The sequence below is a fragment of the Anopheles stephensi genome (genome assembly GCF_013141755.1).
Source record: "Anopheles stephensi strain Indian chromosome Y unlocalized genomic scaffold, UCI_ANSTEP_V1.0 chrY22, whole genome shotgun sequence".
NCBI classification, from domain to species: domain Eukaryota; kingdom Metazoa; phylum Arthropoda; class Insecta; order Diptera; family Culicidae; genus Anopheles; species Anopheles stephensi.
Genome location: NW_023404994.1, coordinates 244,807 through 266,368, shown reverse-complemented (window position 1 = coordinate 266,368; position 21,562 = coordinate 244,807). Strand labels below are relative to the sequence as shown.

Below are 21,562 nucleotides of genomic sequence, written 5' to 3'. Positions count from 1 at the left end.
CAAGTTAGAGAAATTATTAGAAATTTGCTCGAGAAAAACATAATCCGTCCTAGTAATTCACCTTATGCCTCGCCACTTGTATTGGTAAGAAAAAAGAACGGGGAAATCCGAAAGTGTGTAGATTATCGGCCTTTGAACAAGATCACGATTCGCGATAACTACCCTTTTGCCACTGATTGAAACATGTCTCGAACATTTGGGGAACAAGCGTTACTTCACTTTACTTGATTTGAAAAGCGGTTTTCATCAGGTTAAAATGGATGAGAATTCCATCCAATATACAGCGTTCGTTACGCCTGACGGACAATATGAATATTTACGTATGCCATTCGGGCTGAAAAATGCACGTTTACAAACTCGAGGGTTTTTTTTGGTATTTGCATGGTAGTATTAACCACTTAATTGCCTTTCTGCGTCCAAGTAATTATAACTAGCATTTGTATATACGCTAAGAAATAATAGCTTATGGAGAGGGTTAAATGCATTTCTCAAAAAATAAGAGACAATACAGAAAAGTCTCAAATACATATACAGGAAGAATATCAATGTTTCTGCTGTAATCAGGACACTCGTTCTTGCCCTGAGAATCATGTATAGAATACAAAAAAAAGTTCCCCAGTATCTTGTCTGGTAATGTGGTACATAGAGAAGCATAGCAAACATACGGAACATTTAGCGGCATAATAACTACAGCAAACATTATTCTCATTCTTACCATAGGTGTAAGAACTAACTTTTATCGTGGAATTTTGAAATAGACACTTCGACAGTATAAATTTTAAATTACTGACTGAATTCCTTAATACTTGCTGAAAACATAGTCTTTAATGAACAACCTCGATTCCCATCACGAAATGCCACCAACCTATAGGAGCCAAGCATAGAGTCGGATTTAGAATAACACAACTAAGAGTAAATGATTAGAAAAACCAAAGTTCAATTCAATAGACCAATCCAATGTTTCATTTCAGTTTGCTAACACTTATGTGTTCCAATAAAACCTTATTTTATCATTTCATTTTATTATAGAGTCTCATCAGTTTTCATGACTACACTGCATTGGTGGATATTGAAAAAAATCTGAAAAATGTATGAAGTGGCATCGTTTGTCTTTATTTCAAGAGGTGGTGCCTAGGTATGGAATTTGGTTACACGATCAGGCAGGTGAGCATGAAAAAAATATTTTTCAGAATTCAGAAACGACTTGTATATTCAATTTTTGATAAAAAAAATTCTTCGGATGGATGGAAAGAAATGATTAGGAGTCTGATGGATAAAGACAGGCTGTCCGTCTTATTCAACTATGAGCTACAAGCACAAGTTCAGCAAGCACAAGGTCCACTGTTAGGCGCTAGTTGTTGAGCCAGTAAGCTATCCAGTCCGTTTCATTAACGTACGAACTGCTCAACGGTTCGAAATTCCAGTAGAATCAGAGACGAAGGCGCGAACCTTTTACCTTAACGCAGCCGGTACCTACCGCCATGTGTTAGACTGCGATCCTGTAATGTTAAAATAGAATGACCTGCCCAGCTTGCAAGGAAATCGATCAGCATGGTAGACGGCTTGTAAAGCAGGACAGATATATGAATATCGTACGTAATTTTCTGTATGATAGCCTTCCGCCGATCTTTTCCGGTGATTGCATAACGTTACATCCGTTAAAAAGTTAAAGAATACAACACACCCGGATCCACTAGAGCCTAAGTACAAAACGGTTTCGGATGTGTCACACTAAAATATGTTTAAAACACGACCGCGTTAGGTGTACGATCACATCTCTTATTACTAATTAATCACATTTATCACGATATTTATCAACACAAATTTTGTCTGCATGCAAGTGCACAATCATACAATGGTATGATATGGTGCACATGCCGACAGCACAGCGATTTCTTTTAATATAGAACAGGGGCTCTTCTCCGGTTTAGCCAAAGGTAAGAAACATCTAGGAGCTAACATATTCTGCTCCATAATCCGGCAGCAAACATCCAACGGGATGCTGCTGCTTCCGGCGGCGGATAAAAATCAGTTGCACATTGTACCACAGGTACACCAGTATGAAACGCATACTGATAGAATTGCCGGCTGTTAAGGCGCATCTTCATAGATGCTAGCGCTGGTTACGGTGCGGCCACTGTTGCTTTAAACAGACACCTCTGCATCCTCCGGTAACAAACATCCGACCGGGAGTTGAACCGGTACGCAGCAAATCAGCAAAGTGTCTACGCGCAGCCCAAACACGTTTTCACTAAATGTATGCGACGTATCATTAACGTATCGTAGAATATAACTGAAATAATTCCAAACAGCAACCAATAAAGGCGCATAATTAGTCATAAATCTTAAAAAAGGTCGAGGAAAATAAACGATCACTTCCCTGCACAATAACAATCCAAATGCAAAATGTAAACAAACATCCCCCCTCCGATTGACAAAACACGCAGCGCGTGTGCAATAGACCTGACCATTTTCGAACTGTCAAATCTTTGTTTGGGACTCTATTTTACCTTTTTACCGCCTTTTGAAGGTTTCCCCTCCCTGTAAAAAAAAACTTTGCTCTGATCATTACAACTGTTATCCTAAAATTTTTAATTAAGTACCATTTCTCTATTGTACCTGCAGTTGTACGCGATGGAATGCACAGCCCTGCTGTTGTTCAGTAGGGTGTTCGTTCCAGTCAAGCTAAGAATTTGGCGTCTTAGGACAACACACTGGAGTCAACGGGATACGAGTTTTTGGCCAGATTTGCTCATCTGCCGTGGTTTCCTGCAGGGAAACATAATGTCTTCACTAGTTGCCCCGGCGATCTTATGTGTTATGGGTAAGTTTAGGGACAATGCCACCTGAAACAACGCAAGGAAGTCGACATGGAGACACAGACAAATTAAGGAAGAGACTTTACTTTACGATAAAAAGAATGTTCGATTAATTGTAAGACAATCAAATTTTGATTGTCGGCCAGGTAGCAGCTCTGCGGAACATGCGGAACATTTCCTGTAATCATTTTAAGACGACGGCATGCTTTGCCAAAGAGAACAAAACATTCAATACATAGTATTACATAGCCTTTAAAATCACATGATTAGGATCATTGGTGGATTACTGATTTGTATAAATTCATCAGTAAATTAATATCACCTATACGAGTCAGTACGTATTATGCGATTGCCGACACACCAGATCGGTGTTATGAAAGTCACGATCTTATGATTTAGATAACGGTTGGCGTTTCGTGCGTTTAATCTTCTCGATACTAATCATTGTATCTAACCGTCGGATTACGATAGATCGATAGATACGGTATAAGATCGACTCTCTATGGCAGTATTCGCGTCAATGTTATTATGCTGTATGTCTGCTATTATTGCGTTTGTTTCATTTTTACTAAGTACTCTTGGGTTCGTAATTCCTAATTTCGCTAGGGTTATGCTATCAATTAGTATGTTCGCCTTTTCAGACAAGAATTTTAAGATCATTAGAATGTTTATGGAATATAATTCCGTTGAAAAACTATAAAAAATATCTACTGCTGTTTCTACCTTCTGCAAGCTATCCTCCAAGTGCGATGTTAAATCCCTATTGATTATAACTTGGGCGTTATTATTCTGAATTAGTTAATTAATAGTAGATTTGAATAGTTGATTAATCTTAAATCGTTTGCGTCTGGACTACCAGCTATAAATTTCCAGACGGTTCCAACTGTGTCACTTTATGGTAACGACGCGATCATTGGAGGACGGCACGCGCGCCTTTTGTCAGCTTGTGCTACCGGCCACGAGGGGGCGCGTTGCTTCGGACGACATCGGCGGACGGACCCGAAGCGAAGGATGACGTGGTCTGGCGTGACGATCGAGATAACGAGGAAAGGTCCTTTCTTTTTGATCCTGACCAGCGGGCCAAGCGGACGAAATTTTAGTTTCGCAAAATAAAGTAAAGTATACTAAAGAATCCACTCGCCTTCTTTTTGATTGCTGGTCAGGCGTTGCAATTCGCAACATTCTAAAATTCTGAAGGCGTTACGAGAAAAGGAAGCTGAAGTGGTACGGCTCCGTGAGGACCGCGGGCAGACCACGTTTTCTCCGGATAAACCGCTTCCTTGCTCAACGGCTAAGCGGATTACGGTAACCGATGATGGTGAACTAAGTCAGAGCCAAATAGCTGCCCGTCAGGCTGTCCGGTGCGAACTCCCTTCATTCGCTGGGGATCCCGATGAATGGCCGCTATTTCTGTCAACCTTTAAAAGATCGACGCGCACATTCGGATTCAGCGATGACGAAAACATCCTTCGCCTGCAAGGTGCGTTGCGAGGAAAAGCGCTACGCATGGTGCAAAGCCGCCTACGCAACGCGGATAATTTGGATCAAATTATGGCAGCATTGGAAAAGTCCTACGGCAGAGCGGACGTTCTCGTTAACTCGCTCCTCGAGCAAATACGCGAAGCACCGGCGCTGAAACCAGAGCGCCTAGATAGCTTTATCGAGTACGGTGAGCTGGTAGCAGAGATTTGTGCGACCGTCAAGACGAAAGGAGCGTCCGAGAGGCTGTACGATGCAGCGTTGCTTCAAGAGCTGGTGGACCGGATGCCCGCGTTTCTACGATGGAGCTGGGGAATGCACAGGCGGCAGCTGAAAGGTGTTACGCTGAACGACTTTGGTGCATGGATTCAAGAGGCGACGGATGGAGCGATGGCGGTAACTCCCCCCCAGCCGAAGAAGAAGACGACAACACGACAGGTTCACGCGCAACATGTGGAAACGCATGTAACCCAGTCCAGCAGTAATCGAGCATGTGCGGTGTGCAATAAGGACACGTGTGTGGCGGTTGGTGAGTGTATAGTTTTTAACCAGCTTAGTGTTTCAGCCAGATGGGAAAAGGTACGCAGTTTAAAACTGTGTAAACGTTGCTTAGGAAAGCACTACGGCCCGTGCTCGGTACGTGTTGAATGCGGTCTGCAAGGATGTGTGGCTAAACATCACCGCAAATTACATCGTACCACCAGTGAGGAGCGACCGGTTGAAATTAATCATCATGGTACGAGAACAGACAGCATGCTGTTGCGATACGTTCCGGTGATGCTTCATGGGAAGAGCGGTCCGGTTTACACCCACGCGTTGCTAGACGAGGGGTCGACGGTGACGCTGATGGAGCAGGAGCTTGCAAGAGAGCTAGGAGTTTCCGGTACTCTCGATCCGCTATGTCTGCTGTACAGTGCTGGCCAGAAACGTGATGAACGCGAGTCGCAGAGAGTGACAGTGCAGGTGTCTAGTGTCGAAGAAAAGGCGCCCGTTTACTCGATGACCGATGTGCGGACGGTTAGCCGGCTTTCACTCCCTAGACAGTCGGTCGATACAGAAGAGCTAAAACGCAAGTTCACGCATCTCGCGACGATTCCAGCACAGTCATATGAAAGTGCTTCTCCACGCCTGTTGATAGGCATCGACCAGTATAGGCTGACGAGACCTCTGAAAACGATAGAAGGAAGTGCGGGACAACCGACAGCTACCAAGACGCGATTGGGATGGCTCATATTTGGTAAGTGCACAGACTACGATAACGATTCGAATTTAGTGCAGCCAGAGTCAAGCTACCACATCTGCGATTGCCAAGGAGCCATCTCAAGGGCAGATCGTATGATGGCAGCGTATTTTGAGGTCGACGGTTACGGTCCCGCCAAGCAGCTATCGCTTTCGAAGGAAGATCAACGAGCACTGGCGATCCTGCAAGGCAACACGAGGCACATCGATGGGCGGTACGCAACCAGTTTGCTATGGCGGAGTGACAACACTTTTATGCCGGAAAACCGTCACATGGCTGCATCAAGGATGGAGTGTCTCGAGCGGAAAATGCAACGAGATCCGAATCTCGCCGACAACGTAAACCGAATCCTCAGGGAGTATTTGGCGAAAGGTTATGTCAGGCAACTAGGAACGGACGAGCTGAAGGTGTTTTATCCCAGGAAGTGGTACCTACCTGTGTTTCCTGTTACTAACCCTAACAAGCCAGATAAAATCCGCTTGGTTTGGGACGCAGCGGCTGAAGTGAAGGGTGTCTCGCTTAACAAGAAGTTGCTGACCGGACCAGATCTGCTGACGCCGCTACAAACCGTGTTGTTTCGTTTTCGCGAGTGTAGGATCGCGGTGGCGGCTGACATTCGCGAGATGTACCACCAGGTACAGATTTACGGTGACGACGTGCACAGCCAGCGTTTTCTATGGCGATGGGGCGACACCAATGCAGAACCGCAGGAGTACGTCATGCTGAGGATGACATTCGGTGCAGCTTGTTCTCCTTGTACGGCGCAATATGTCAAAAACGAGAATGCCGAACTGTATCAATCCCGATACCCTCGAGCGGTCCAATGCATCAAGGAGGAGCATTACGTGGACGACATGTTGACAAGCCTGGAAACCGAGGCGGAGGCCGTCGATCTAGCGCACCAGGTGAGCCACATTCATGCTAACGCAGGGTTTCGGTTACACAATTGGCTGTCGAACAGCCGCAGTGTTGTTGCAGCAGTGCAAGGAAACCCAGAAGCGGTAAAGGAGTTGGATTTTGAGTCGTGCCTGAAGCCGGAGAAAGTGCTGGGAATGTGGTGGGACACTGCAAATGATAGTTTCAGCTTCAAACTATCCCGCATAAGACACCTCGAACTGGCACGCAAAGATAAACCCTTATCTAAGAGGCAGATGCTAAGGACCCTGATGTCCATATACGACCCCTTGGGCTTGATTGGCGGAGTATTGTTCTACTTGAAAGTGCTGCTTCAGGAAGTTTGGCGCCTCAATCTTGGCTGGGATGATGAAGTACCGGACGAGATACAGTGCAAGTGGGATTCCTGGATGCAACGATTGCCGGATCTGGAAGGCATTACCATACCACGATGTTACCGGCTGATCACACCCTTTGCTGAATCGTGTCTTCAACTCCACGTGTTCGTCGATGCAGGTGCTGATGGTTACGCGGCGGTCGCGTACTTCAGATTCGAGTTTGATGGCCAAATAGAGGTGGCTTTGGTTGGGGCAAAAGCAAGAGTAGCTCCGCTTAAATATTTATCCGTTCCAAAACTAGAGTTGCAGGCTGCCGTGATGGGATGCAGATTAGCCTCGTCGATACAGAGTGCTCATCGACATGAAATTCATCGTCACTATTTTTGGACAGACTCGACTGACGTCATAGACTGGATAAATGCGGATCATCGTAAGTACTCTATTTTCGTCGCTCACAGGGTTGCTGAAGTTCTGGAGACAACTACTGTTGACGATTGGAGGTGGCTTCCTACCAAGCTGAATGTAGCCGATGAAGCGACGAAGTGGACCAACCTAAAACATCATCTCGCTTCCAACCGATGGTTTCTTGCGCCGGAGTTCCTGCACATACCTGAAACAGAGTGGAACGTCCCCTTCAGAACACCATCGGGAACCACAAAAGAATTACGGAAGAAGAGAATGCTTGTTGGCGCTCACGCTGTACACAACACGTTCATATCCTACGAACGGTTTTCACGCTGGACTCGCCTTGTTCGGACCATTGCCTATGTCCGTCGGTATGTAAACCTGATTTTGAATAACAAACCGAGATCGACAGGTCCTCTCACTCGCGAGGAAATCCAGGAAGCTGAACGAGTCGTCATAAGGGATGTGCAGAGAAATGCATTTCCGGAGGAATACGCCCTACTTCAAAGGCACCGGGAGACACCCGCAGCGCCTTCATGGAAGAACCTGATACCCAGAAGCAGTGTGCTGTTCAAGCGGAACCCTTATATGGACGAAGATGGTATCCTGAGATTGAGTGGCCGGATTGACCGTTGCCGTGTCGTGGATCCGGCGACAAAGCGACCCATCCTGCTACCGAGAAGACACCGCGTAACAGAGTTAATCGTCGACGACGTCCATCGCCGCTACAAGCACGGGAGCCAAGAGACTGTGGTCAACGAAGTGAGACAACGATTCGATATTCCAGCTCTTCGGTCGGTGTGCAGACACGTACGTCTGCAGTGCAACATGTGTATGTTGCTGTACGCTCGTCCGGTTTCGCCGCAGATGTGTGAACTGCCAGCTGCGCGTCTTGCTGCATATATGATGCCCTTCTCATACACGGGAATAGACTACTTCGGCCCTATGATAGTTGCGAACGGACGGAAGACGGAAAAACGTTGGGGCGTTTTGTTTACATGCTTGACGGTTCGAGCGATCCACATTGAGGTGGTGCGGTCACTGTCTACCAGTGACTGTCTGATGGCGATTCGCAGCTTCATGGCGCGTCGTGGGACGCCGATCGAGATCATCTCCGACCGTGGTACTAATTTTGTTGGCGCTGATCGGGAACTCAGGGAGGCAGCTGAACGGGTCAACTCGGCGATCCTCAGCGAGTTCGGTCCGCCCGACCCAACGTGGAAGTTCAACCCCCCGGCAGCTCCCCATTTCGGTGGATCATGGGAGAGAATGATTCAATCGGTTAAACGGATGCTGACTCGCACCCTGAAGGAGAGGCACCCCACGGACGCGGTACTGACAGCAGCGCTCATCGAAGTAGAGAATATGCTAAATTCTCGCCCGCTTACGCACGTTCCGGTCGATGGTGAGGATGATGAGCCGTTAACCCCAAACCATTTCTTGTTAGGATCTTCCGCAGGGACGAAACCTTTGGTTCTGCATGACGATTCTCCCGCGGCCTTGCAGCAGAATTGGAAAGCTGTGCAGGCCAGGATGAATGGCTACTGGAAGAAGTGGGTAAAATCGTACCTGCCAACCCTGACAAGAAGGACGAAATGGTTTGAACCACATAAACCGATCCAACCCGGAGATGTCGTTATTATCGTTGACGAAAACAACCCGCGGAACTGTTGGCCGAGAGGAAGAGTGGAAAGTGTCATTCCGTCTCGAGATGGAATCATTCTTCGGGTCGTCGTAAGGACAGCACGCGGTACAACGCTGGAGAGGCCGGTGGTTAAGCTGGTCACGCTAAACGTCGCGCAAAAGGTTATCGTTTAGCACAGCAAAACGACTGGTGGACTGTCACTTTATGGTAACGACGCGATCATTGGAGGACGGCACGCGCGCCTTTTGTCAGCTTGTGCTACCGGCCACGAGGGGGCGCGTTGCTTCGGACGACATCGGCGGACGGACCCGAAGCGAAGGATGACGTGGTCTGGCGTGACGATCGAGATAACGAGGAAAGGTCCTTTCTTTTTGATCCTGACCAGCGGGCCAAGCGGACGAAATTTTAGTTTCGCAAAATAAAGTAAAGTATACTAAAGAATCCACTCGCCTTCTTTTTGATTGCTGGTCAGGCGTTGCAATTCGCAACAAACTGTATCCCAGCACTTCTTTCGTCTTGGAATCAAGGATTTTAACATTTCCGTAACGTGTTCAAATTGTGCTGTAATTATAGGCGGGAATTGAGTCTCTTCAACGTTCTTAAAATCCGTAAACAGTGAATTAATTTCGTTTTGCATTTCTGACACTTTAAAATGGTGTACATAATAATTAATAAGTTCCTTTAATTATTCTAGCTGTACCTCTGTCGAACGCTACAATGGGTACGTAGTCCATTTTTGTTAGCTTTACGTGCTGACCGATCGCTATGGGGATCCATCCATCTGTTTATGGATTCTCTGTCCATTGTCTGTAGTAACCGTTATTCTATTATTTTCTTTATTTTAAATTTTTTACAGGGATTAACTTGTTTCAATCTACGTTTTGTTTTCATAAATGCCTGCGCTGAATCTTGAATTTCTATTTTTTTGTATTTTATTGTAGTGGTTTAAATCAATTCCTTGCTTGTGTTTTAAATTTTCAGCTACTTTTTCAATTATCGATGAACTGTTTCTTGAAGGAGTAATTATTTGCAAAGGGGTAAATTTAGTACAAGAGTGTACTGAATTGTTATATTTGAACAAGGAAAGTTGTCTCAAATCTATAGAAGTCATAAGCGGATTCTCGGTTTTAGAAATTCTATATAATTCCAATAGCGTAGAGTGAAATCTTTCGACTGTGCCATTCATTTCACTTCTAGCAGTGGCAGTTACAAAATGTTTGATATTGAAGGTGTTTAAAAATTATACGACTTCACCGGAATTGAAAGACTTTTCTCCGTCCATCACTATAATTTTTGGGGGCCTGTATTTTAGAGTGAATTCCTTAAGTACAGGAAACACATCTACGGTAGCTCTAGAATTAATTCGTGCTACTTGTTTTCCAGGAAAAGTATATCGATCGAAAAGTATATCGACTAGTTGCCCCGGCGATCTTATGTGTTAAGGGTAAGTTTAGGGACAATGCCACCTGAAACAACGCAAGGAAGTCGACATGGAGACACAGACAAATTAAGGAAGAGACTTTTCTTTACGATAAAAAGAATGTTCGATGAATTGTAAGACAATCAAATTTTGATTGTCGGCCAGGTAGCAGCTCTGCGGAACATGCGGAACATTTCCTGTAATCATTTTAAGACGACGGCATGCTTTGCCAAAGAGAACAAAACATTCAATACATAGTATTACATAGCCTTTAAAATCACACGATTAGGATCATTGGTGGATTACTGATTTGTATAAATTCATCAGTAAATTAATATCACCTATACGAGTCAGTACGTATTATGCGATTGCCGACACACCAGATCGGTGTTATGAAAGTCACGATCTTATGATTTTGATAACGGTTGGCGTTTCGTGCGTTTAATTTTCTCGATAGTAATCATTGTATCTAACCGTCAGATTACGATAGATAGATATGGTATACGATAGACTCTCTATGGCAGTATTCGCGTCAATGTTATTATGCTGTATGTCTGCTATTATTGCGTTTGTTTCATTTTTACTAAGTACTCTTGGGTTCGTAATTCCTAATTTCGCTAGGGTTATGCTATCAATTAGTATGTTCGCCTTTTCAGACAAAAATTTTAAGTTAATTTAGAATATTTATGGAATATAATTCCGTTGAAAAACTATCAAAAATATCTACTGCTGTTTTTACCTTCTGCAAGCTATCCTCCAAGTGCGATGTTAAATCCCTATTGATTATAACTTGGGCGTTATTATTCTGAATTAGTTAATTAATAGTAGAATTGATTAATCTTATTTGTATCTTTGCGTTTGTAAAATATTTAATAAATTCCTTTCAGTCATATCATTAGTATGTACTGTTATTATCTTAAAATTCGAAAAGAGGTTCTTAATTTCTACGTTTTGATTACCTTCTTTTATTATGACTTGATGCCGAAAAGCATTTAGAGGTCCTTCAGTAGATGGTATATATATCGAACCACAGTCGGGTGCCGAATGCTGGGTTGCTGTCATAGAGCAGCAAATCCTACTTAAGGCGTCGGCCACGACATTTGCTTTTCCTGACTTGTAGATTGTTTCATAATCGTGCTCTTCGAGATAAGATTTCCATCTCTTTAATTTTGCATTAGTATTTTTCTGTGAAAGTGTAAAAGTAAGTGGCTGATGATCTGTTACTATCTTAAATTTAGTTCCATACAAATAGTTCCTAAGGGTTTTCAATGACCAAATTTTAGCCAACATTTCCTTTTCGAAAGCGGAATATGCTTCTTCGGTTTTTGTTAACGATCGAGAAGCGAAATGTATGGGATTGTCAGTACCAATTTCACCCTATGACAATACTGCTCCTATAGCATAGTTCAAAGCATCGGTTGTTAGCACAAAGGGTTTACTATAATCAGGATAAATTTCAGTTTTTCAAAGCATTCAACTTGTTCGGTCGTCAATGTGATTTTTTTGTTAGACTTAGGATTTTTTTCTCCTCTTAATATACTAGTAAGTGGCTTTGCTATTTTTGCAAAGTCTTTCACAAACTTTCTATAATAATTCATTAGACCTAAAAATTATCGTAGCATTTTTATTGTTGTTGGAGCAACAAACTTCTTTATCGCTCCAACTTTCTGGGGGTTGGGTTTAATTCCACTACTCGTTATAATGTGTCCTAGAAATTCAACTTCTTTGTGTAAGAATTCTGACTCATCCAGTTAAACCTTTAAATTAGCTGCATTTAGTGCTTTAAGAATCGTGTCCAAATTTCCCAAATGTTCTTCCAAGGATTTTCCAAATACTATCACATCATCCATGTAAATGTAGCACATTTTGCCAATATAATTTCTTAAAACGTCATCAATGGCTCTTTGAAAGATCGCCGGGGCGTTCTTTAATCCAAAAGGCATTCGCGTAAATTCATATTTTCCGTTATTAATAGAAAATGCTGTTTTTTCTATGTCGGATGGTTTCATCTTGATTTGATGAAAGCCAGAAGCTAAATCAAGAGTAGAGAAATATTGTTGTCCTCTTAATTGTTCCAGAACATACGCTATCTCACGCATGGGATACCTTTCGCTTATTGTCTTTTCATTTAATTTCATGTAATCTACGACCCTACGGAATTTTTTTTTTCCTGGGATGTCCTGTAACTGGGGATGTCCAGCCGGATCTCTACGGTCTAATTATTCCATCTTCTAAAAGCTTTTTTATTTGTATATTCACCTCTTCTATGCAAGCGGCAGGATAAGGATACACGCGTTGATGTACTGGTATATCATCAGTAGTATTGATGGTACATTCAACATTTGTAGCACATGATAATTTTAAATTAGGTTCGTAAAAGACTGATGAATTATCGTGCAATATTTTCATAATTTTTTGTTTAGTGGAAGAAATCCAATGATCATTCACACGAAAATCAACCATATTATTGTTCTCTTTAAAAGGTATTTTAAATATGGTATAGAAAATCTTTCTCCATCATCTGTAGTTATTTTCATTGAACAATTTTCAAAAGAAATATCAGCCTTTATTTTTTCTAGAACGCCTGTGCCAATTATTCCTTCAAAGAAAGGACCAAAATCATGAATTTAAAACTGATAAGCTTCCTCACATTTTGGGGCAAAAATGCAATATCTATTGCATACATAGTGTTAAAACTTCCACTAACAGATTTTATATTATAGTTTGACACTTAGTATGGTTTAGATAATTTATAACTCGAGGCAAGTTTATTTGAAATAAAACTGATATTCGATCCACTATGAATCAAAAAAGGGTAATCTCCCGTTACGGTGGGCAAATTGATATATGGAAGGAATCGGTTCACCAATTTGCGTTCCATTCTAAAAAAATAAGCTCTGTAGATTGATTGTTTTCCGAAGCTTTATACGACAAATAACCGTGATTGTCTGTTCGGCAATATGTCTCATCAAGCGGTTTTGAATCCACTACATATTCAAGAGGAGCAGCGGTGCTGAAACTTCTTGAATTTCACCATCAACACCATAAGCTTGTCTATTAATTGAAGACGATGCTCGGGGGCGTTTACCGTTAAAATGTGGTTTTTTATTTGCTTGAAACAAAGGGTCAACTTCCATAGGAACTGGCCTGTTATTTGCATTTTGTTGCATTACATTGTAACCTGGATGATAATGTCTGAACATTTTTTCTTGTGGATTTACACTTCTCATAGAAAAACGATTAAAATTGTGGTTCCAACCCGATGAAGCACAATTCGAATTCTAAAAGATACTAAAGAATACTAAAGAATCCACTCGCCTTCTTTTTGATTGCTGGTCAGGCGTTGCAATTCGCAACAAACTGTATCCCAGCACTTCTTTCGTCTTGGAATCAAGGATTTTAACATTTCCGTAACGTGTTCAAATTGTGCTGTAATTATAGGCGGGAATTGAGTCTCTTCAACGTTCTTAAAATCCGTAAACAGTGAATTAATTTCGTTTTGCATTTCTGACACTTTAAAATGGTGTACATAATAATTAATAAGTTCCTTTAATTATTCTAGCTGTACCTCTGTCGAACGCTACAATGGGTACGTAGTCCATTTTTGTTAGCTTTACGTGCTGACCGATCGCTATGGGGATCCATCCATCTGTTTATGGATTCTCTGTCCATTGTCTGTAGTAACCGTTATTCTATTATTTTCTTTATTTTAAATTTTTTACAGGGATTAACTTGTTTCAATCTACGTTTTGTTTTCATAAATGCCTGCGCTGAATCTTGAATTTCTATTTTTTTGTATTTTATTGTAGTGGTTTAAATCAATTCCTTGCTTGTGTTTTAAATTTTCAGCTACTTTTTCAATTATCGATGAACTGTTTCTTGAAGGAGTAATTATTTGCAAAGGGGTAAATTTAGTACAAGAGTGTACTGAATTGTTATATTTGAACAAGGAAAGTTGTCTCAAATCTATAGAAGTCATAAGCGGATTCTCGGTTTTAGAAATTCTATATAATTCCAATAGCGTAGAGTGAAATCTTTCGACTGTGCCATTCATTTCACTTCTAGCAGTGGCAGTTACAAAATGTTTGATATTGAAGGTGTTTAAAAATTATACGACTTCACCGGAATTGAAAGACTTTTCTCCGTCCATCACTATAATTTTTGGGGGCCTGTATTTTAGAGTGAATTCCTTAAGTACAGGAAACACATCTACGGTAGCTCTAGAATTAATTCGTGCTACTTGTTTTCCAGGAAAAGTATATCGATCGAAAAGTATATCGACTAGTTGCCCCGGCGATCTTATGTGTTAAGGGTAAGTTTAGGGACAATGCCACCTGAAACAACGCAAGGAAGTCGACATGGAGACACAGACAAATTAAGGAAGAGACTTTTCTTTACGATAAAAAGAATGTTCGATGAATTGTAAGACAATCAAATTTTGATTGTCGGCCAGGTAGCAGCTCTGCGGAACATGCGGAACATTTCCTGTAATCATTTTAAGACGACGGCATGCTTTGCCAAAGAGAACAAAACATTCAATACATAGTATTACATAGCCTTTAAAATCACACGATTAGGATCATTGGTGGATTACTGATTTGTATAAATTCATCAGTAAATTAATATCACCTATACGAGTCAGTACGTATTATGCGATTGCCGACACACCAGATCGGTGTTATGAAAGTCACGATCTTATGATTTTGATAACGGTTGGCGTTTCGTGCGTTTAATTTTCTCGATAGTAATCATTGTATCTAACCGTCAGATTACGATAGATAGATATGGTATACGATAGACTCTCTATGGCAGTATTCGCGTCAATGTTATTATGCTGTATGTCTGCTATTATTGCGTTTGTTTCATTTTTACTAAGTACTCTTGGGTTCGTAATTCCTAATTTCGCTAGGGTTATGCTATCAATTAGTATGTTCGCCTTTTCAGACAAAAATTTTAAGTTAATTTAGAATATTTATGGAATATAATTCCGTTGAAAAACTATCAAAAATATCTACTGCTGTTTTTACCTTCTGCAAGCTATCCTCCAAGTGCGATGTTAAATCCCTATTGATTATAACTTGGGCGTTATTATTCTGAATTAGTTAATTAATAGTAGAATTGATTAATCTTATTTGTATCTTTGCGTTTGTAAAATATTTAATAAATTCCTTTCAGTCATATCATTAGTATGTACTGTTATTATCTTAAAATTCGAAAAGAGGTTCTTAATTTCTACGTTTTGATTACCTTCTTTTATTATGACTTGATGCCGAAAAGCATTTAGAGGTCCTTCAGTAGATGGTATATATATCGAACCACAGTCGGGTGCCGAATGCTGGGTTGCTGTCATAGAGCAGCAAATCCTACTTAAGGCGTCGGCCACGACATTTGCTTTTCCTGACTTGTAGATTGTTTCATAATCGTGCTCTTCGAGATAAGATTTCCATCTCTTTAATTTTGCATTAGTATTTTTCTGTGAAAGTGTAAAAGTAAGTGGCTGATGATCTGTTACTATCTTAAATTTAGTTCCATACAAATAGTTCCTAAGGGTTTTCAATGACCAAATTTTAGCCAACATTTCCTTTTCGAAAGCGGAATATGCTTCTTCGGTTTTTGTTAACGATCGAGAAGCGAAATGTATGGGATTGTCAGTACCAATTTCACCCTATGACAATACTGCTCCTATAGCATAGTTCAAAGCATCGGTTGTTAGCACAAAGGGTTTACTATAATCAGGATAAATTTCAGTTTTTCAAAGCATTCAACTTGTTCGGTCGTCAATGTGATTTTTTTGTTAGACTTAGGATTTTTTTCTCCTCTTAATATACTAGTAAGTGGCTTTGCTATTTTTGCAAAGTCTTTCACAAACTTTCTATAATAATTCATTAGACCTAAAAATTATCGTAGCATTTTTATTGTTGTTGGAGCAACAAACTTCTTTATCGCTCCAACTTTCTGGGGGTTGGGTTTAATTCCACTACTCGTTATAATGTGTCCTAGAAATTCAACTTCTTTGTGTAAGAATTCTGACTCATCCAGTTAAACCTTTAAATTAGCTGCATTTAGTGCTTTAAGAATCGTGTCCAAATTTCCCAAATGTTCTTCCAAGGATTTTCCAAATACTATCACATCATCCATGTAAATGTAGCACATTTTGCCAATATAATTTCTTAAAACGTCATCAATGGCTCTTTGAAAGATCGCCGGGGCGTTCTTTAATCCAAAAGGCATTCGCGTAAATTCATATTTTCCGTTATTAATAGAAAATGCTGTTTTTTCTATGTCGGATGGTTTCATCTTGATTTGATGAAAGCCAGAAGCTAAATCAAGAGTAGAGAAATATTGTTGTCCTCTTAATTGTTCCAGAACATACGCTATCTCACGCATGGGATACCTTTCGCTTATTGTCTTTTCATTTAATTTCATGTAATCTACGACCCTACGGAATTTTTTTTTTCCTGGGATGTCCTGTAACTGGGGATGTCCAGCCGGATCTCTACGGTCTAATTATTCCATCTTCTAAAAGCTTTTTTATTTGTATATTCACCTCTTCTATGCAAGCGGCAGGATAAGGATACACGCGTTGATGTACTGGTATATCATCAGTAGTATTGATGGTACATTCAACATTTGTAGCACATGATAATTTTAAATTAGGTTCGTAAAAGACTGATGAATTATCGTGCAATATTTTCATAATTTTTTGTTTAGTGGAAGAAATCCAATGATCATTCACACGAAAATCAACCATATTATTGTTCTCTTTAAAAGGTATTTTAAATATGGTATAGAAAATCTTTCTCCATCATCTGTAGTTATTTTCATTGAACAATTTTCAAAAGAAATATCAGCCTTTATTTTTTCTAGAACGCCTGTGCCAATTATTCCTTCAAAGAAAGGACCAAAATCATGAATTTAAAACTGATAAGCTTCCTCACATTTTGGGGCAAAAATGCAATATCTATTGCATACATAGTGTTAAAACTTCCACTAACAGATTTTATATTATAGTTTGACACTTAGTATGGTTTAGATAATTTATAACTCGAGGCAAGTTTATTTGAAATAAAACTGATATTCGATCCACTATGAATCAAAAAAGGGTAATCTCCCGTTACGGTGGGCAAATTGATATATGGAAGGAATCGGTTCACCAATTTGCGTTCCATTCTAAAAAAATAAGCTCTGTAGATTGATTGTTTTCCGAAGCTTTATACGACAAATAACCGTGATTGTCTGTTCGGCAATATGTCTCATCAAGCGGTTTTGAATCCACTACATATTCAAGAGGAGCAGCGGTGCTGAAACTTCTTGAATTTCACCATCAACACCATAAGCTTGTCTATTAATTGAAGACGATGCTCGGGGGCGTTTACCGTTAAAATGTGGTTTTTTATTTGCTTGAAACAAAGGGTCAACTTCCATAGGAACTGGCCTGTTATTTGCATTTTGTTGCATTACATTGTAACCTGGATGATAATGTCTGAACATTTTTTCTTGTGGATTTACACTTCTCATAGAAAAACGATTAAAATTGTGGTTCCAACCCGATGAAGCACAATTCGAATTCAAAACATCAGCTGCTTCGCCTTTAATTTTCCTTCTGATTGTTGCCACGATAATGCGGTATTCAATTGAATCACGAGGAAGACGTTCATAAATTTTGAAAATATTTTCCACTCCTAAAATCCATCTTGAAAGGCTAGATCCGTGTCCATGGAATTCAGGAAGGTTATTTACAAAATCTGGCACTTTACCTAACTGAATGTATTCATGATGAGTCATGGTGGATGGTACGACTGGTATAGAACTAGACTGTTCCTGCGGATTCATTATTCTATTTTTTGAGTGGATTTCAAAACGTCTAATTTTACGAAAAATGATGGAGAAATCTTGTCACCTTCAAATCAAATTTTAATTAAGAGAAGTTCATTCAATCTAAAATTTTCTCTATTGTACCTAACATTCACTGCTCACTGTTTTCGCACCACGTATTCACAGTTATAAAATTTAAATTATATTAAAGTAAATTAAATTGACTCGTAATGACTCACAGTAACAATATGCAGACTTTGAAACAAATGCAGCTCATCGTTGTTCACGTAGCGATGTCCACGTAGCGATGTCCACGTAGTGTCTCGAGTAGGAAGGTTGATGTAACGTTCCGGTATTGGAATGAAAGCTTGCGGGATGCTCCGGATGGTCCTTTTGGATGATTGATCTACTACGGGTCCTCGGCGTCAATCGAGAGAGATGTCACGATGTGCAGGAACTTTCACTCTTCATGTAGCTTGTGCAGGTTTATTTTAATATTACTTCACCTGAACTTTTGTATCACGAATGTATATCGGTTGGGTTTATAGCTAGTTTCACACGACACTTTTAAACTTTGTGTAGAGTTTTTGTACTAATTCTCACTTATGTTTCGGTCGGTGTAGAAACGAATTAGCTAGTGCCTCTATTCGTCGTTGTACAGTTTTCTTTTCAAAATACTTATCACCTTACTTTAGACGTAGAGGTCCCTATTCGGGCGGGCGCCAGTTAAATCTATAGGGTTCGGACACAGACTTGCTTGTTCGAGACTCGAGACTTGCTTGTTCTGCGGTCAAAATCGGAGTGAGTTTATTAAGTTTGATTTACATATAAGTTGGTTATTGGGAATTGGATGGGGAAGGGAAAGGTATTGACGATTCTTGATGACTATTTTGCTGTTTCGGCGATCACTAACTGGGTAACTGGGTCAGACGATCAACACGGTTTGCTGATCGACGCTGTTTGCTGATCGTGTGCATTCGGGCCGGTGGCGGTTGACAACACTAGAAAATGCTGTGTTGACAACGCAGGTTGTTAACTTCTCCCTCTTTAAATTTGAGACTCCGTGCGAAAAATGTGAAGGTATGTTAGTGGTTGGTAACTCTTCGGTTCTGGATTTGGGTCAGTTGGTTGATAACCTTTAGGTTCTGGAATACATTGCGGTTTGTCATCAGGTGTTGTGATTACTTCTACGTTGATGGTGTTGCGGCGTTTTATGCACAGAAATACGACGCCAATTATGATGACCATTATTGGAGTGATGAAAGAACTGCCCAATAACCATTGCCAAGTCCATGTGATACTATTACTTTCCAACTGAATATTCTGCATTTCCTTCCGAAGGTCTTTGTGTAGGATGTGTAGATGTTCAAGGCTTAGGTTTGTCACGTTGTTCACGGCTGCAACATGTATTCCATGTATTGGTAGACTAGTAGGAAAACCAGACAGTTCTGTCATGTTGGCTGAAATCAGTTTTACATTGACGTAAATATTGCATGTGTTATATTCGATTAGCAGAGAGCCAGTGAGATTCCTTCTTTCTACTAGGCAGTTTGTATCCAATATGAATAGTTTTACCGAATTGATAAGTATGTGGGACTGGTCTAAGTTGTATATCTCTTTTTCTGTTGGATTGGTGATGAAGTCACAGCTAGCATTTCTCTGTTGTATCAGCATCGTTATGCATGTGGTGTCATCTTGCCGTAGTTCTTCTGGTTTATACATCTTTTTGTTAAGCGTCGAGACGATGTAGGTTTGGTAAGTGAAAGTAAGGAAGTAGGGATGAGGGATATACATTCTTTTACCATTGTTAATTGTCGGATAAATTTGTATCTTGTTGAATACTCTACGCTTAAGTTGCGGGACGCTAATAATAAGTACTAATTCGTCATGACTTACAGCAACTTTTGTGGTGGTATACGATAGACTCTCTATGGCAGTATTCGCGTCAATGGTATTATGCTGTATGTCTGCTATTATTGAAATTGTTTCATTTTTACTGAGTACTCTTGAGTTCGTAATTCCTAATTTCGCTAGGGTTATGCTATCAATTAGTATGTTCGCCTTTTCAGATAAGAATTTTAAGTTCATTAGAATGTTTATGGAATATAATTCCGTTGAAAAACTATCAAAAATATCTACTGCTGTTTTTACTTTCTGCAAGCTATCCTCCAAGTGCGATGTTAAACCCCTATTGATTACAACTTGGGCGTTATTATTCTGAATTAGTTAATTAATAGTAGAATTGATTAATCTTATTTGTATCTTTGCGTTTGTAAAATATTTAATAAATTCCTTTCAGTCATATCATTTGTATGTACTGTTATTCTCTTAAAATTCGAAAAGAGGTTCTTAATTTCTACGTTTTGATTACCTTCTTTTATTATGACTTGATGCCGAAAAGCATTTAGAGGTCCTTCAGTAGATGGTATATATATCGAACCACAGTCTGGTGCCGAATGCTGGGTTGCTGTCATAGAGCAGCAAATTCTACTTAAGGCGTCGGCCACGACATTTACTTTTCCTGGCTTGTAAATTGTTTCATAATCGTGCTCTTCGAGATAAGATTTCCATCTCTTTAATTTTGCATTAGTATTTTTCTGTGAAAGTGTAAATGTAAGTGGCTGATGATCCGTTACTATCTTAAATTTAGTTCCATACAAATAGTTCCTAAGGGTTTTCAATGACCAAATTTTAGTCAACATTTCCTTTTCGAAAGCGGAATATGCTTCTTCGGTTTTTGTTAACGATCGAGAAGCGAAATGTATGGGATTGTCAGTACCAATTTCAACCTATGCCAATACTGCTCCTATAGCATAGTTTGAAGCATCGGTTGTTAGCACAAAGGGTTTACTTTAATCAGGATAAATCAAAATATCCGAAGAAGATAAAACCAATTTCAGTTTTTCAACTTAGGACTTAGGATTTTTTTCTCCTCTTAATATACTAGTAAGAGGCTTTGCTATTTTTGCAAAGTCTTTCACAAACTTTCTATAATAATTCATTAGACCTAAAAATTATCGTAGCATTTTTATTGTTGTTGGAGCAACAAACTTCTTTATCGCTCCAACTTTCTGGGGGTTGGGTTTAATTCCACTACTCGTTATAATGTGTCCTAGAAATTCAACTTCTTTGTGTAAGAATTCTGACTCATCCAGTTAAACCTTTAAATTAGCTGCATTTAGTGCTTTAAGAATCGTGTCCAAATTTCCCAAATGTTCTTCCAAGGATTTTCCAAATACTATCACATCATCCATGTAAATGTAGCACATTTTGCCAATATAATTTCTTAAAACGTCATCAATGGCTCTTTGAAAGATCGCCGGGGCGTTCTTTAATCCAAAAGGCATTCGCGTAAATTCATATTTTCCGTTATTAATAGAAAATGCTGTTTTTTTCTATGTCGGACGGTTTCATCTTGTTTTGATGAAAGCCAGAAGCTAAATCAAGAGTAGAGAAATATTGTTGTCCTCTTAATTGTTCCAGAACATACGCTATCTCAGGCATGGG

General features: G+C 40.2%; 1 protein-coding gene across 1 annotated transcript; it reads left to right on the top strand.

Annotated features, from left to right (window-relative positions):
- Nucleotides 1-4,325: 4,325 nt before the first annotated feature.
- On the top strand, nt 4,326-7,290 carry LOC118515167. Its single transcript, XM_036061872.1, has 2 exons — nt 4,326-6,948; nt 7,229-7,290. Exons 1-2 carry the CDS (start codon nt 4,326-4,328, stop codon nt 7,288-7,290), a joined length of 2,685 nt encoding a protein of 894 aa, XP_035917765.1.
- Nucleotides 7,291-21,562: the final 14,272 nt, after the last annotated feature.

Bases quoted from the DNA above. Each gene is read 5' to 3' on its own strand.
- LOC118515167 (XM_036061872.1), top strand. From the start codon at position 4,326: ATGGTGCAAAGCCGCCTACGCAACGCGGATAATTTGGATCAAATTATG. The intron at 6,949-7,228 runs GTGCTGATGGTT...CGTCGCTCACAG, and splicing joins CCACGTGTTCGTCGATGCAG to GGTTGCTGAAGTTCTGGAGA.